We start from the raw sequence: 18,377 nt of genomic DNA, 5'->3' as shown, positions 1-18,377 counted from the left end.
CACTCCCCTCTCTTTAAGTTATAGGCCCGGCCTGCTTTTGTCATGCAAATGTGTAGCATGATAAAAATAGCTCCTGGTAAAAAAAAAAAAGAAAAGTGCTGGGCGAGCATATTGTGGCAGGAGAAATGTGCTGAACAGACGTAGCGTAGGGGATAGGACGTAGGGAAATAAGGGGCTGGGACTTCTTCTCTTTCATTTTTTTGTTTGTGTTTCATTGAGGTCACATTAGATGCCGAGTGTGTTTGATAGGTGCAGGTTCTGGAGAGGAACTGTGTCATTGCAGGATTGTTCTTATGTCATCTATCAGTGCAGCACGGCCAAGGTGAGGCCGACTGCTGCTCTGCGCTGCAGCTGATGCTTCTACAGCCGGTTAGTGGGTCACTACAGTCAGCGCTGCAACACAGAGTGTCCTTCCACCGGCACACTGACTGAAGATCACAGCGGAGCAGATGCCCTCAGATCAGAGTTATTGATGAGAACTACTGACCTCTAATGTGTTAAAGTTACTGTGAGGAACTCTTAACTGGTTATGAAACAGTCTATTTAAAAGGTCAGTTTAATACTGATGCCCCCATATGACCTACCAGCCCAGTCTCACAGCAAAGCGTGTAATAGACCCTCCTGTCAACCTGAAGAAATCCTGTCAGTGTCACGTTTGTGGCGCCGAGACGTAGATATGACACGCCTGCATGAAAGTGCAGTGTTTTGTAATGACGGAAGTCTAACTTCAGAGCTAGTGACGTAATATATAAAGTAAGAAAGACCACTTATGGTGGACCATAAGTCATCGGTGCCACCGGGTCGGATTCCACATGAAATCAGCTGAAATCCTGCAGGTTCACCAGAAACTCCTTCAGCTCAGACTTCAGCGGGGCCTCCGGCAGCGACCAGCCCACCGTGGACAGACCCAGACCCGGCTTCGGGGGACACGACAGCGAGCATAAACTCGGCTTAAGCGGGGCAGACTGTCAGACCCTGCTGCAGTAAAATGAGAGGTTTTCTAAAGGGAGTCTGGTGCTCGTAAACACTACTGCCTTTGTCTACAGTGATGGCCAAAATCAACACAATTAAAGTTCTTCCTAGTAACTTTAAAAAAATCCAATTACATATAGGCTTTGTCATCATTTCCAAGAAAAGAAACTCATCAGAAGTCTGCACCCAGTATTTATTTTGAGTTTTGCAGTTGAGAAAGCAGCTGTTTTTCAGGAAGAATTGACCAGCATTTAAAGGCTAAGCTCTTTACAGGACACTGTCACTGCAGATTGCTGTGCCTCAGAGTGTGCTGCGTCTCAGAGTGTGGGAAACGGTAGCTTTTACCTATAATCAGAGAAAAGTCAGACCTCTGCTGTAGTGCAGAACAACAACAGCATGTGGTTCGATGTGAAATATCAACTGCATCTAAAAGCCTGCAGCCTGTAGCTCTGTGAAACATTAGCATGAGAGAGAAAGCCACGCAAGCACAATCGGCTGCAATTAGCCCTCAGCCATTAGCTCTCTCATACGCTGCCAAGCATGGAGCTGCAGCCCCCATCAAACACTCACTGGAGATCACCACAGGTAGAAACAATTACTCACTCACGCTAACATCGATGGCATGTGTGTGTACGGGCTGGTGTTTACTGGAAGTCTGTTTGTGTATGCAGTAGGCACTGTACAGCACACAGTTACTGTGGGAAAGACATGCTCCAGTTGTAACCACTTTTTAATACATAAATCTAGTATTTTCTACATAGAAATACTACTATTTACTCATTGAATGACTTAAAGCTACAAGGAACTTTCATTTTGTGTTGTTTTTGGCGGCCCCTGTGGACAAAATCGATAGTTTTCCATGAGCAGCTTTGCTCTCAAATCTGCATCTGACAGACTACATTTAGAAAACCTCATTTTACTGCAGCACGGTTTGACAGTCTGGTTCTCCCGTGCCTCCCTTCCCTCCCGCGGGCCCAGCAAAACGACCTGGGCCTCCAGCAGCGTGATGTCGGTGGCGGCTCCCAGGAAGTGGGTCTGTCCAAAAGTAACGCAAGAGGGGTACCCCGTGTGTCGGTCTCCGATGCCAAGGGGCTCCGACTAAGCGGCGGTATTTGACGAGTTGGGAGTGACAATGTGTTGACCTGGACCACGTGAAAGATCCTCCCCACCACCACCACCTTGTCTTTGGCTGGTCCCATCTGAAACAGCGAGGGCTGGCGGATCAGCGAGGCGAAGCTCTGCTCTGGAGCTCTCCAAGGAATCCTTATCTCTTGTGTTTGTTTGCATGCAGCACACACACTTCCTGATGAATCACCGTTGTCTTTTGGTTTGTTTTCTTGAAAGGAATCGCCCTCAGCACTACACTCCAGGCCTTTCTTCCTCAGACTGACGGAGGTTTATGTGTGTGTGTCTTCCCTCGGGCGTTCAGGTGTCTGAAGTATCAAAGGCCTCGCTGGGTCGGTCCTCCATAGCGAGCAGTTCAGGCCCTCTCAACTCTGTGGGACTTGTATTTGAAAGGGCAGGAAGATGTTCTACATTTCACTTCACAGAGCAGCGGAGCGCTGCGCTCCTTTTTCATATTCAGGCTTGAACTTCCAACAGCTCTTATTATGCTTCCTCCTGTTTCAACCAGCTTTTTGTGTGTGTTCTGTACGCTGTTGAAAACTGCTCGGAGCCACTCTCACGTTAGGGGTCTACATGGAAAAAAGACGGGATGGTATCCAGATGTGAATGTGTGTTTTTGCCTCGGCTCTTCAAAGGACTCTCTCTATATGTGTGTGTGTGATTCAGAACTGATTGTGTTGCTTGGTCACGTAAAATGTGAGCATTATTACAAGTGGGACCATTAACTGTGCACCCAGCCGTTTGACTCGTTGTGTTTTATTGATGGAGGGAAAGGAAAGAAGGACACATTGTGTTGCGGTGACATTTTGAGGCTGATCTAATGTCTCTACGTTAAGTAGGGCCATAAATTATAAGGTTATGTTGGTGGTAATGGGGGATGTTTTCGAATTTGTGGCCTGCGTTCCTGTTATTTGTTCCATTTTATTAATGCTTGCTGACACACTGATCGCACACTTAACAGCCCTCTACAACCTAAAAATCGCAAGTAACTTTGACAGCCCTAATTGAAACATTCGCGTTACAAAAACAATTGATCTGATTTGAAATGTTTGCATTTGAACAACATATATGTTCTAAATCTGCCACTAGGCCAAGTTGCTCAAATGTTTTGCCTACAGATTATGCTGCAAGTAATTTAAAGGTCCCATATCATGCTCATTTTCAGGGTCATACTTGTATTTTGGGTTTCTACATGAACATGTTTTACATGCTTTAATGTTCAAAAAACATTATTTTTCTCATCCCGTCTGTCTGAAGGTACCTGTATTCACCCTCTGACTGAAACGCTCCGTTTTAAACGCCTGTCTCTTTTAGATTACACAGATATTTCATTGTTATATATTATACGCAACAAAACTACGATAACGGTCGCAGTTAGGCAACAAAACCACTTAGTTAGGTTTAGGAAAAACATCATGGTTGGGCTTAAAGTAAGTAGGTACACTAAGTAAAATATGTACGAAAACAACGTAACATGAATATGGAAAACACATCACAAACACTGGTCTCCTGGTTAACAATTGTGTTTGTTGGACCCATCCACCTCCCCTTCCGCCTGAGATAAGTGGTGTTTCTCACTTTTTATTCTATGTGACTAACTCTTACACGGCTTTCAGGTGTTTGTACTGCACCCTAAATGCCTTCCGCATTATTGTGACATTCATACGCCTTTTTGTGCAAACGGGCTGAAGAAAAATATGGAGCACCTTTGCAAAGGTAGTTCTCAAACTGTGGGCGGTATATTGTAATATATATATATATATATATATATATATATATATATATATATATATATAAAAATAAATAGCCTGCATGTGACATAGGAAGTGGAGCCAAATCTGATTGGCTTGTTGAATCACATGTTTTCTGATTTTGGCAGCCCACAATAAACTGTCTGGGTTGTTTTATTTCACAGTTTGTAGGTTGGTAGGAACTCCAGATACCCAAATGTATGTGAACAATAATATGTCCCCTTTAAGCACACAGTATTTAGTAACATTAGTCAAAGTAAATACCACAGCATAATCTCCTATTAAACCCTGTCTCTGTATTACTGCCAACACCGGAACTCTTTTTGCTCAAACTGTCTGATGAAACAAACTCATCTTCAGCAAAGGCACAAATCCAGTTAGCGAGCTTTAAATAATGATAAAACCCAAAATAATGTCGAGAGTTTTGAAGTCTACTCTTTCCTCAGGCTAACGGCGGAGTTGGCAGTGAAAACGACTGCATTGCACTGAATTAGACAATTCAAACTAGGGCAGAGAAAAGAAAACCATTGCAATGAGGCATCCATTGTGTTATTGTATTTGCATTGTAGTATAAATGAAGGGGGTTTCCTCTATATATGTGTCTCTCAGACTGTGCCCACCATAGACAACAGAGATCCACCGTACTAAAGCAAAATAGAGCATCTGTACCACGGCGTATTAGGGCCAGGCCAGGTAAAACAAAAACAAAAACAAAAAAGAATAATTACAGAGCTGGGGGAGAGGGTAATATTCAAAGAAAAAACTCTTAGATTGAAGTTGTAAAAATTACGAGAAAAGAACAAATTTGCGAGATTACAAAATCGTAAATTTATGAGAAAAAACTTGGATATTCTTTAAGATTAAAGTGGAAAATTTCCAAGAAAAAACTCACAAATTAGCGAAATTATGACGTCATAAATTTACAAGAAAAAGTGCCAGTGTGTAACCATGGTAACGCAGTGTGTTTGTAGTAGCGTCTTCTCAACAGTTGTTTTTTAGTGTTAGTTGTACTGAAATAAAACATGTACCTTCGTGTAGTCAAAGGTAGAAGTAGTTTATTTCTGATGGCGGTTACACTGTGGTTGTTTGCCAATTTCACAATCATACAATAAGAAAGAAGAAAAGATTCAGCCATTTTTCAATGTGGACCACAATTTTTAGGACAAAACAAACACCTGAAATGTACGGATGGAAATGAATCTGGATTAATGTTCTTCTTTTTGAAGAGCATGAAGTGGTTTTATCAGGTTTATAGTTTCAGGTTGGGTGTAACGTTATTTAAAATCCTAAAATATAAAATCTGATGTAAACCTGGTCCCTGTCAGGACTCAATAATCACGGTTTTGTCTTCTTCTCCACGCAGCTTTCCTCTACCAATCAGGACCCCCTCCTCCCTCCCAGTTTGCTGCTTTGGACAGGTGAGTCTATGAATGTGTCATCATGTATAACTGCTACAGGAGGTCTGTATATCCGTGTTTCCACTGCATGGTACGGCTCTGCTCTGCTCGAATCGGTTTTGTTACCAGGTCCTTTTCTCTAACCGTCTTTCCACAGCAGATAATACGCGGGAATTAAACTGCTGTGACATCATCTTCAACGAGACACTCGCTGAATCATTTCAACTGCAACCAAACACAGAAACGTCTGCACTTCGTCAACTGTACAGCGTAGTCTACGTAGTGTACGAGTTGTTTTGCGAGCTGCTATTTTTAAAAATATGGGTCGGTTGCCGGTAGCTTGGCTGTTTAAAAATCGCGGGTTGTCCTGTGTCATGCTCGTGATGATTCTAGAGATGATTTTCTCTGACCAATCAGAGGTCTGCAGAGTTTTAAAGCTGAAGTAGGCAAGTTTCGAGCAAATATGATTAAAAAAAGTTATTTTTATAAAACGGTCGCTATGACGTGACAGCAGTACATGAAACAGGTAACCTGAAAAAAATCATGTGTCCTCCGGTGCTCCTAACAGCATCTGCAAGATTTCACAGACCAGAAGAAAACAAGCAGTAAGAGCTGATCTGAGGTCTGCTGTCCATCTGCCGTCTTTGAGAGCCGGCTGTCAATCACTCATGAACTCCGACCAAACGGTCAAACTAGGCAGCGCTGATCTAATATAAATCAATATTCTGTTACGTTAATGCCTATTTCTCTCCTCAAATGAAAGGTTATTATGGAAATTTTGCCCAATGATGCCAAACATATACTGCCTAGTGAAGCTTTAACGCCACCTTCCTGTATCGACTCAGCTCGCTTGGAACGGTTCTATTGGTACCATCCACAACTAACGGAAATGCAAAAATAACCGTTCTAATGTGTAACGAACTGAACTGCTTGATGGAAACGTGCCATATGTAGCGGCTGCAGCGGTCTATATAATAGGAGCAGGAGAAACTAGAGAGCAGGTGGGATGAAGATACCGTCAGAGAAACAGCACACTGATCTCTGTTCAGGTGCAGCCACGGCTAAGAAACACATTCAGCAAAAAATGTGGGAAGAAAAAGAGAAACATTAGTCAGAGACTGGAATAGAGATCATTAATAAAAAGGTGCATTAGTGCTGAAACACAGAATAATCGCTGCTGGAAGCAGTTTCCTAATTTCTGAGGCAGACCCAGTGGCTCTTATTTGACACTAAAGGACGACCCGTTATTCGGTTTTCTGACATTACTGAGCTGGATCAGTGTTATCACTCTGCTCTGGGGGCTGATCTCACAGCCGGACCGATGGCCAAATAAGGTAGAAAGCAAGACAGCAACCTTGTTTGTGGCTGTTTATCAGTATCCAAGGCATCCACTACTCCCCTCTTCCGATCTATGTCACAACCTGTCTGCAAACTCCCACATTTCAGCTCTAATTTACACTCAGATCACAAGTGGGCCACGCTGGACCGCAGCACTCTGAACGTAGCTCCTCTCCAGTTTAGTTTGCTGCTCATCTTGTTTCTCTTGGATGTTGTCTGTTTGTCCGTCTCTCTAGCTTCCTGTCCCTTCATCTCTTTTCCTCTCTTCTCATTCCTGCTCTGTTTAATGTGCCGTCTGTGTGTGTCTGAATTCCCTCTGTCCTAAAGGATGCTTTTTCTTCACATCTCAGTCCATCTGCCAAATCCTCACATCCTTCAGGGACCGACTGTTCCTCTGAACTCTGCCAGCCTTCTCCCCGTACGCTTTATGAATCATTTCCTTTTTTTAACGTTTTTCTCCAACACACACATGTGTGGAGTAGAGTCTATTCACAGATAGCGCCTGGCACACCGTTGCTGCTCAGCCTTTCCCTCGAGGATATTAGGAACAGCAGGTATTCCTGGCATGATCCGGGCCCTGGCGCCCCCACGCTGTGTGCCGGGCCAAGGGCCCAATGATGTGCTTTTATAGACAGATTAGTGGCATCATGCTGCTGCTGAACAGTCATGGTTTCACATTCAGACTGAATCTAATGTAATTGTCGAATGAAAAAGTGCAGTCATCACTGGGGAGAAGCACCGCTGAACAAATCAAACCACTAGATGTTGGCATGCTGTGTAATCAAAGCCCAACACTACGCTTCCTCTACCTGATTTACATAGAAAAGGCTTTCATGGAAAATAATTGTATAGCTGACGGTCGGCCAGTTTCGGGCGGTTGGGAGCGTCTGTCGGCCTAGTTTTTGCGGTGTGTCCCGCACTGTCGGCTCTAGTCTGCAACTTTTCGTAAGATTCAGCATGTTGAATCGGCGGCGGAGCTCGCCAACCCTCTCGACTTTACCGGGAGACTTTTAGAGGTTTTGAAATCCTCCCTATTGTTGAGGTCTCAAGGTCGGCAAGTATGTCAGCTGTTCAGCTTAAACGAATCAGTGCACAAGAAGAGAAACGGACGTGAGGAAAGCAAGCCGATGAGTAAAGTCAAGAGGACACACACAGAAGGCCCTTCTCATTTTTCATCTTCATCTCATCTGATCGTTCCAACACACGGATATTTTCACAGCGACATGAACATCTGGAATGAAGCCAAGTGGTGAGTGAGAGTGGTGTGAAAATGGTCGGCAGACGCCGCTTTGTTTCATGTACGTATCATAAAAACGGCTTGTATATCCGCCATCCTCGGTCTTCCTGTTTCCCTTTTTGAATGATGAATACAGACTACCGCCGCTTGCTGGTGTGGAGAGTTATTTCCTGTCACGCAGGCGCAGAACGTACGTGCTAACTGGCCGTCGGCTGTAGTCTTTGCGGTGTGTTCGAGTGCAACTTTTTGGCCGAGACAAAGGCGACGTGAGACGACGCAACAGTCGGCCTTCATCAACTAGTTCTAGTCAACTAGTTCTCTGATGTTGGTTTGGTCCCTCTGGGCCTTTAATTGAGACATAGACACAGGAAGTGTTGAATGATGATGACTGGCAGTAGTTGGAGGGGATTCAAGGTAGTTTAAAAATCTACATTTGGACATTTTAACCACTTTTTTGGTGGATTAGTCAAACTGACACGGCAGCAGGATGATTACAGTTTAAAGGGACGTATCATGAAAAACTCCCTTTTTCAGCACTTGTGTTCAAATATTTGGGTTTCTGGAGTTCCTACCAACCCTCAAGCTGTGAAATAAAACAACCCAGTCAGATTTTTTGTCTGCTGCCTAGATAAGAAAACATGTGATTTAACAGAGAGACAGGAGCTAAAACAGAGCGTTACAGACAGAGGGGGAATACAGGTATATTCAGACAGACAGGATGAGGAAAATAATGTGTTTTTTTTAACATTAAAGCATGTAAACATGTTCTAGTAGAAACCCAAAATATGTATAAGTATGAACCTGAAAATTAACATGATTAATAAAGAAAAAGGCTTACAAGCTGAAAGTCCACAGACAGGCAGGAAACAGGCCAGTCACAAGAAATAAAGTAGAAACTCAAAACACCAGGAGAGAAAAACTATCACAAGAGAAAAACAGGTGAAACACCTGGAGCGACGACGAACCACCAATGAAACAGAAGAAACACACTGAATACACTAAGAGAGCAGACAGATCAGACACACAGGTGGAACTAATGAGGGCGGGGCAGACAATCACTTAGACAGGAAGTCAAAACAGACACATGAGGTGATTTTAACAAAATAAAACGTCTAAACGAATGATTGAAACAAGGAACATAACAGAAAAGCCAAAATCCTCCTGACAGCTGATCACAGAACTAAAAAGATGTAATGCGAGATAAGTCTCAACAGGGCCTCTGGACACAGAGCAGAGCCAGACTGTAACACAAACATGGCTTTAATGGTTAAATAGCTAAGACAATATCAGAAGCAGACGTTCTCTCAACAGTCTAATATTGCAATATAATGTTGGAAAGAACAACAAACCAGAAACACATTGAAATTCAGCTGATTTTAATAATTCTCCTGCAGTTATGTGATTTGATTTCTTTGTTTTAAATCTGACTATGTTATTGTTTTTTTGCAGGATTATATTTTGCTTGAAATGGTCCAAACTGAGCGCTGTATAGATGCCAATTGGGATACATGTTCCAGTAAAATATCCCAATATAACAGAGGGTAGTAACAGCTGTATTCAAATAGTTTCATTGAATTTTTTCCAATAATATGCAAACATTTATACACAAAATATAACAAACATCCAAATTAAGTAGATCAGAAGATTTTTTTAAAAAAAGATAATAAATAATAAATGAATGAATCAATAAATAAATAAAATAAGACATAAAATTATAAAATACACATATATATGTACGTATATAAAAATATTAAAAAATATAAATAATAATAAAAAAAATATATATATATAAATATATTAAATATAATATAAATAAAATGATATAATAACAATAATAATAATATTAATAATCCAAATTAAGTGGTTTAGAAGAACAACATTTTAAAAAGATAATAAATAAATAAATACAATAATAAATATATATATATATATATATATATATATATAAAAAGAATACAAAATATAATATAAATACAATGATATAATAATAATAATAACAATAACAATAATAATAAAGAAATAACAGAACAAATAACATAACTTGAAATGGTCCAAACTGCGTGCTGTATAGATGCTTATTGGGATACATGTTTCAGTAAAATCGCTGAATAACAGAAGGTAGTAACATCTAGATCAATAGAACATATATAGATTGTGATACTGCCGAAAATGATCCTCTAATTTATCATCTCATATGTGATCTTTTTATTGTCCTGTGATGCAGCAGCAGGCCCAGACTCGTCTCTGTTGACCATTAAAGGAACTTGTGATGCGTTTTAGTTTAATTTAGAATGATCAGTGTTGATGTTGATGAAACACGGAGGTCACAGAGTGAGAGGTGTGATCACTGAGCGGTGCAGAGCGCCGTGATGAACCATTAAACATCCCGTTATTATCCCCCCGTTAGGAACCCGCCAGCAGCCACATGCTCACTCCTCCATTCACAAACAGGCCTCTCTACCTCTCTACGTCTCCTCGTCTCTGTTACAGTGAAATGTAGAGAGAGAAAGCTGGCCGGGTCGGTGCTGACGGAGCACAGGGACCGATGGACCTGCTTACTACGGGATTTATAGCTCACACCTGCTGGGAAGCGGTCCCATTGGATGAGCTTCATACATACACACCTTCAATGCACTCGGAAGTATTCAATTGGAAGCGGGTGTGGGTCCAGGGAGGCCACGTGGACGGGCAGCAGATCCAGATAGTAACAGTAGTATGCCCTCCATCCGTTCCTCGTGGGTTGGCGAGCTCACACGGCGTCTTGACAACGAGCCAGTCACTTCAAACACTCTGAAAACACAGCTGTGCATCGGGGAAACAGAGCTTTGATCATCATCAGACCCGTCCACTTCTTCATTCATTGATTCATCTGTAAATCTGATTGCTCGCTCGGTTTCTGTTAACAATTTCAGGATGAACTGCTTTAAGTATTATATAAAGATAACTGCCAATACACATCTGCCAGGAAGAGATATTTAACAAGGAGGTTGAGAAATACTGTAAAACTTCAGACTTCACCACAAATAGAACAAACAGCATCATCTCAACAAAAACTGTAGCACTAGGATGTGGAGTCATGTAGAGATTCTGACAGTTTGTTTCTGTTTTCATCTTCAGTGGGCTCTCTAAAGGCTCCGACGACCCCTCCACTTCACCACAGCCATGTTCATCAGGTACACGTCTACTTCTGTAAAAGTCCAGAATGCATCATGTTTCATAATAATGACTTCAGTCTATGTACTGCACATACTAACTAGGTCATGATGACCTTCAGCCCAGTCGCCAGGAAAACATGTTGGCATTCTACGTTTCTGCAAACAGATACGTTGAATGTGGACGTTTTTACAAGTGACGTAGTACAACAAGCGACGCGCGAGCAAGAGACGTAGTATATTGAGCGATCTTTATTGAAAGTTATGTGATATAATAACGAGTATAACAAGCACGAAAGTCCACTAAGGGTGAGTAGGTCAAACAAACACAGGACTTTCACCCAGGAGACCGCTGTTCATATCCCCTGTTAAACCAGAAGTAAATGTTGACTTTACGTTTGTTACATAAGAAACAACATGAGGAAAGTCCGCTGAGGATGGTTGTTATTTATTTATGCTAGTTACGCTTGTACTTTACGCTGTTACGTTATGCTGTTGCGTTACGCTGTTATGTTACGCTGTTATGTTATGCTGTTATGTTACGCTGTTATGTTACGCTGTTATGTTATGCTGTTATGTTACGCTGTTATGTTATGCTGTTATGTTACGCTGTTATGTTATGTTACGCTGTTATGTTACGCTGTTATGTTATGCTGTTATGTTACGCTGTTATGTTATGTTACGCTGTTATGTTACGCTGTTATGTTATGCTGTTATGTTACGCTGTTATGTTATGTTACGCTGTTATGTTATGCTGTTATGTTACGCTGTTATGTTATGCTGTTATGTTACGCTGTTATGTTATGTTACGCTGTTATGTTACGCTGTTATGTTATGTTACGCTGTTATGTTACGCTGTTATGTTATGTTACGCTGTTATGTTACGCTGTTACCTTACGCCGTTCGATACATAACCAACATTATGTAACCAAGTAGATTTGTTGCTTAAACCTAACCAATCATTTAACAAAGCGTTTTCCGGTCTGGGTTTGTTGTCTCAGAACTTTAACCTGTAACCTTTTTGGTTGCCAAAAAACGTCTTACACAGTGTTAGATTGTACTTAGCTCCACCCTCTTGTGGTTGCAAAAAAACAAGATGGCGATGGCCAAAATGCTGAAATTTAGGTTTTAAAACTATTGTCCACAAACCAATGTGTGATGTCACGATGACTACGTCCACTTCTTATATACAGTCAGATGGTAGCATTGTGCGTTTCTGCAAACGTGATATGAGGCTGATGTGAAACATATTGTTTTGGTTCAGAAATGTCGACATTCAACGTATCCCGCGGTTTGGAGAAACGTACAATACCAACAGTTGTTCTGGCGACTGGGTTGTGACTTTACATACAGCAGCCTATCAGTCAAGATCTAAGACAAGTGTTGCTTCCAGGTTTTCTGGCTCTACTGCGTTAACGGATTCCTGGAGTCAGTCGCTCTGGGAATTTCTTCACTTCATGCTCTCAACTGTCTTTGGATTCATAACATTTCCATCAGGACAATAAAAATATATGATTTGTCTCCTAAATATGAAAGAATGTGACTGTTGAAAGGAAGCCATTAGAGGTTACATTAAGTATTGTTTTTGTAGAACTTCAACAGAAAATGGTGGCAGGTGCTGCTCTGGTAAACGCATCGAGGAAATGAAACCTGATGCGGTTGCCAGCTCCTCTCCAGTCAGCTGCACAGCTCTGCTCTTCTCTTTCTCTTAGGTGTATCTTCCGTAATCCCAAAGAGTTTGACCTCCAGAGCCGGAATGATGGACACGGCCAGGGCCTGGGAACGCTACATATGGCAGGAAAAGTGTGACAGGGACAGAGACAGAGACAGTGACAGATCCAGATCCAGATCCAGAGAGCACGGCCGTGGTGATAAAGACAATAGTAGAGGCCGAGATAGAGACAGAGATAGAGACAAGGGGAGCGGCTCCTCTTCACACAGGTGAGTCTCAGGAGTTTACATTCACTTATTTTTATGTGCATTTTGAAGTATCTTATTAGAAAAGCTGTATGGAAACCACAAAATTCGATAAAACTTCCGAAGTTTTTACGCTCACTTGAGGTGTTTTTTCACCTCGCACGGCAGCTGGATTCTCACAATGTCACAAGATCACATGAGAATCGAGGGATCAAATATCACACTAAAATTCATTCATTTTGTCAGGATTCAAGTAATGCGTTTGGGTCCGGCTCGCCAGACAACGAACCAATCAGCGTCCTGCGAGGATCTACAGGCAGCGACGGGCGTGGCTTAGATGTGTGTGAGGGGTAACTGTTGGTTCTAAACAACAATGGCGGCTCCTAAAGAGGTTAGCGTAGATGCTGCAGTAGCATCAGAACCGTAGAGTATTTCGTCATTGAAAGAAGAGCAAAGTACGGCGAAGTTTTCACCTTCAGTTAGTTTTGCTTTTGTTAGTTTGACAGATGGTTCATCCAATCACCTGCCACGTATGTTTTGAAAGACGGCTTCTCAGATGGTTCATCTGGTGGACAAGTTTAGGTGTTTTTTTGCCTTTTTTCGACAAAGAGTTGATGCACTAAATGGGATATGTAAACGAATAAATTGTGATGTAGCGAACATTTAACTCATCCGACTGATCAGCTGTTACTGCTGTCAGCCTCTTCCCAGATATATATTTATATTCTCTTCCTCTCTGGACAACATGAAACATGGCCAATACTAGCTGACGTGAAGGAACTATTAAAACCCAACTGAAACAAATTCCTGAAGACCTCTCTCCATTTTTCTCTCGTAGATGTTAGATGGCCACGCCGACTTGTTTTGTTTCCTGTTTGCGACCTCTACTTCTTCTTCCACTCTGTTTACTGGTGGATTACAGCCATGCGTCGCCTATAGTGCCAACTAATGACCAAACTACGCTGTAGCTGAGTTTATTCGATCCAAGCCAGTTGATGGAAATGCGCCTAATCTGCATTTCTCTTTTTTCAATTAAATAGAAACACAACTAGTGACTTAAAGTTGTAAATATTCATGATCAAAGCTCAGCTTATTTAATCAATGTAAGTCTGTTTCCCTTTTGTATATCATGTTGATCAAGCACGAGCCTTTCCACTCTTGGGTGCGTCTGTATTGGATACATGCAAATGTCTGCAGAGCAGCTGTGGCCTTTCTGGACTGGTGTACTGGTTCTGGTCCAAACATCCAGGCTGTTCTGGGCTCATTCAATATGTGTGCATCTGCAGCCAGACTCTCTCTTTTGTCTCACATATACACACAGATCTACATGTGTGCACAGCGAGATTTGCTGTCGAGTGATTGAAAACTTCAAAGAAAAGACAAAAGCAGAATAGAGAGGGAGGAGGAGGAAACGGTCTGTTGGCCAGGTGAGACAGGAGAGGAGAGGAGAGTCTCTGCTGGCCTCGGTGCTGCTGATGTTTAAACGGGCTCGATGGAAGAATCACAAAATGCTTGTTAACAGTGACACCTAGGGCCGTTAAGTCAACGAAAGTCAGCGTCCTGTTGCTCGCGCTTGTGCTCGCACTACGTAGACGTGAGCGAGCATCAGTCAAAACAGTGAAGCGACACACACGAGACTGGATGTGATTGACAGCTAAAACCACAACATCACTGTATATATGTCACATGCTTGGCAGTAAGGTAAGCTTACCTGTTCAATAGGAACAAGCGTCCAATGCTGGGAAGTGACGCGACCCCTTGCGTCCAAAAACACTTGTGTGGACGCCTACCATGAGACTGTGACTGCCTATTTGATTATCCCGGAAAAAAAGTTCTGCATTCTTCACAATAAAAGCGTTTACAGGCTGATAGAGGAAACCCAGATTGTCATGGAAGGTCTAATTTTTTAGTTTAGGTCACAACCTGTTCACACATTGGCAATAAAAAATGATTGAAAAATGTTTATACGTGTAAAAACGTACATACAGACCCTTTAAGCGTGACTGTATAGTAGTATGTGATGGCAGTTACTGTGGGAGGCTGAGTCATACTGACTGGTTAAAGTGGCAGTGAGCCAAAGACGTGGACGGGAAAAATATTTGTCTGGTACTAATTTCATAGTTCCCAGAGTGACCTTTAACTCTGTATCCTAATTTGTATCCTCCCATATTAGTGAAGTCACAGTATGTTCTTGGTGTCCATTGTTACAGAGGGGAGGGTGGGGGGGAGTGATGCAGCTCTGAGTCTGTGACTGGTTCCTCTCTCGTATCTCCAGCTCTAATATAAACAGCGATGACTGTTGTGAGAAAATGCACGGCTATTGTGAAGAAATGCACACTATTGCAAAAGAGCGTAAAACTATTGTGACAGAAATCAAGACTATTGCAAGGCCAGGAGAAATTATTGCCAGCATATGCAGAAATAGTTTAGTTGTGGTGCAGTGAGACGGGCCGGGCTGCAGCCTAGAGATGATAATAACTCAGAGTACAGTACGTCTCCTCCGCATGGAGCTCCAGTCCGCATGATAAGAGACAATCTGATATCTGATATCCTCTCCAGTTTCCACAGAGTGGCCTACTAGCCTACAGACAGACAGACAGACAGACAGACAGACAGACAGACAGACAGACAGACAGACGGACAGAGAGCTGCCGTACTGTACGAGTTTAAACTCAAACACTCACATCATGCTGAAGCCAAATGCTGCCCTACATTCTCTCTGCTCACTCAGTGTTGACCGTTTGCCAGATGTCTATTTAATTATCATCAACTCAGGCAGCTGCCAACTAGAATACACACACAGGACATCTCTCCTCCTCCTCACTACTCCGAGGCTGACCTGAGGATCACACTGTATGAAGCTGTATGACGGAGCATTCCTCACTGAAACATGTTCAGACCACTCGACAGGAGAACATGTTGGCAGTGTACGTTTCTGTAAACCACAGATGAATATGGACGTTTTTGCATTCGGTCAGAACAAGAGACGTAGTACAATGAGCGACAGACACAGCCAGCGACGTTGTGTATCAACGCTTCATAGTTATCTTGCAAAAAGTTATTCCTCATTTTTCCTCATCGCATCGTAACTACTTAGCGGAGCGGAGAGAGGACCTCAACTCAACAACGCTACCTCATGACAAGTAACCGCAGCAGTGCTACTGCAGGGCTGAGTTTTCTCTTCCATTCTCCAGGAAACGTGCGGCGGCGACGCTCTTTGCCTTTTAGTTCAGGCTGGTGCACGCCAAGGGTAGAGTAAGAGCAGGGAGGCATCTGATTGGTTCTTCTCGTTACGCGGCGTTTTTATTTATTTGTGGTAGTTGCGTTCTTACGGTTGTTACGTTATTATTTTAACACAAACCATGATCTTTTTTATAACCTTAACCAAGTAGTTTTGTTGCCTAAACCAAAGCAATCGATTTAACCACGTGTCATTGTGCGTTTCTGATGATGCGAGGCTGATATGAAACGTATTTTTGGTTCAGAAACATCATCATTGAACGTATCCCGTGGTTTACAGAAACACACAGCATGCCAACATTTTTCTGGCAACTGGGTTGACATGTCAGGTATCAGGAATACTCCTGTCAATGCCCTTCACTGTTTTGAAGACAGATTCAGGCTTATTTCTCAAATGTTTTCAGAAACACATTTTGGTGAATTATTTCGTAATATAAGAGAAAGTTTCCAAACGAGCCGCTATGTCGGTCCAGTTTGAAATCCAGGAGCAGACAGCCTACGAGTGAAAGCGTTCATAGTGGCACGCCCAACAAGCGTCCAATGCTGGGAAGTATCAAGTATCAATAGACTGTGACTGCCGTATTGACCCTAAATAGTTAAAACTACAAATGCCTGCAGTTCAGCTGACATGTGGAATAATTTCTCAGTCTGTCTATTGTTGTAAACGCTGTAAAGCTGTTGACAACGATGAATTCCTGCCAGCTTTAATGTTAATAATGAACGTGTGTGGAAATGAGTGCAAAACTGACAAACTGCAGTATCTCTACTGAACTGAGCTCAGTTAAATCTCCTCATATGCCGTTCTGCTGTTCAGCACTTTTCCTTAAAGTGGAGCTCTTTGCTGGAGCGTTTGTGTCGTCACATGACTGGACTCAGGTTTGTATATGAAGCTCAGAACAGTCTTGTGGGTCAAATGAGGGAAGTGGGACACGGGGACAGCTGGGAAGCTGTAGGCTAACTGCAGAAGACAGGAAGTTTGGGAGTCACATGTGCGTGACAGACACACAGCGAATGCACCAGAGAGTTGGGTTTATTCACACCAATAGATTCGTTCTGATGTCACGGAGGACCGTTGTGCTGCTGCTCACACACCTTCTGTTGATGAGTTGCCCTACATTCTGGTCACATGATCAGGCTGCACACTGCGCGTGTCACACACACGCTCGTATGTTCAGGTTATGTGTTTCCTACATTGATTTATGACTCTGCTGGAAGCTATTTTTAGACTGGAACCGGAGGGATTCATTGTTGGTGTGTGTGGAGGAGAGAGAAACAGATGGAGCCTTCTATAGCTGTGTCCCCCCCACCCCCTCATTGTTCTCGGTGAGGTCGGCGTTACATTCATACTCGCCAACCTTGAGAGCGCAAAAATTGGAAGGATTTAGAAGCCAAAGCGTCTGGAGGTCCTCTCCCAGAAAAATGCGTTCATGTTTCACTTGTTTGTTTTGTTTCCATTCATTCAGTATTTCTTTCTCCGTCTCTCCGTTGAAGGTCCTTTCCATTGTGAAGCTCAAAAGAGAACTGGATACAGCGTCGGAGGCTCCTGTTCATTCTTAGTTGCTCAGTGGAGCATGAAGCCAAAATGGCTCGACTGCTGAGTGATAAAGTACCCGGATCATCCAGTGATCTTCTGCATCCATTGGGCCCGTAGAGCAGGCACAGTAGCGTTTCCTTTAACTCCGCCTCCCAGCCCTCGCTCCAGCCTCAGTCTGGGTCTCATTCACATGAACGGAAGAAGGGAAATAACTCTGGATTCAGCTATTAGTGCGTTTTACAACTTTTAGGACCTAATTTAAATAAGGGCTATTAGAGTGTTCATACTGGGGAGTTGATTCACCTAAAAAAAAATATTATCTGCTGAGTTACAGACATCTCTTTCCCGATGTAAGTCTATGGGAAAAAGCATTTTTTGGGCCCGATGGCATCACATGACGGACGGGAGAATTGTGGCACCGGGAGGAAACCGGGAGAGGGAGCAATGAAAAACGGGAGTCTCCCGTGAAAATGGGCAGTGTTGGCTACTGTGGTTATGTTGTGCTGTTGGGCTGCTGATGCAGAAGCTGTGCTCGGTGGCCCACATGTCCTGAGCTGAGTCACACACAGCAAGTGTGGCAGGGCGGCCCTGGAGGCATCAGCTACTGGTTATCAGCTGTGGTTGTGACCGCATGCCTCGGATTTACCGCCACCACTAATAGATTCCATGAGCTTCACACTGTGTGTTTATCCAGCGGGGTGATGTACTGAGTGT

General features: G+C 42.8%; 1 protein-coding gene across 2 annotated transcripts in view; it reads left to right on the top strand.

Moving 5' to 3' along the window:
• The window catches only part of fip1l1a (FIP1 like 1a (S. cerevisiae)), a 37,472-nt gene that overhangs the window by 9,975 nt on the left and 9,120 nt on the right, over window positions 1-18,377 (top strand). For both annotated transcript variants that reach the window (XM_037771268.1, XM_037771267.1), the window contains exons 9-11: window positions 5,212-5,266; window positions 10,938-10,993; window positions 12,685-12,913. In XM_037771268.1, coding sequence (XP_037627196.1) covers window positions 5,212-5,266; window positions 10,938-10,993; window positions 12,685-12,913 — 340 coding nt within the window. The remainder of the gene's footprint in view (window positions 1-5,211; window positions 5,267-10,937; window positions 10,994-12,684; window positions 12,914-18,377) is intronic.

The sequence above is a fragment of the Sebastes umbrosus genome, chromosome 5 (assembly GCF_015220745.1).
Source record: "Sebastes umbrosus isolate fSebUmb1 chromosome 5, fSebUmb1.pri, whole genome shotgun sequence".
NCBI classification, from domain to species: Eukaryota; Metazoa; Chordata; class Actinopteri; order Perciformes; family Sebastidae; genus Sebastes; species Sebastes umbrosus.
Note: the sequence above shows the minus strand (reverse complement) of the source record. Positions and strands in the feature narration are given on the sequence as shown.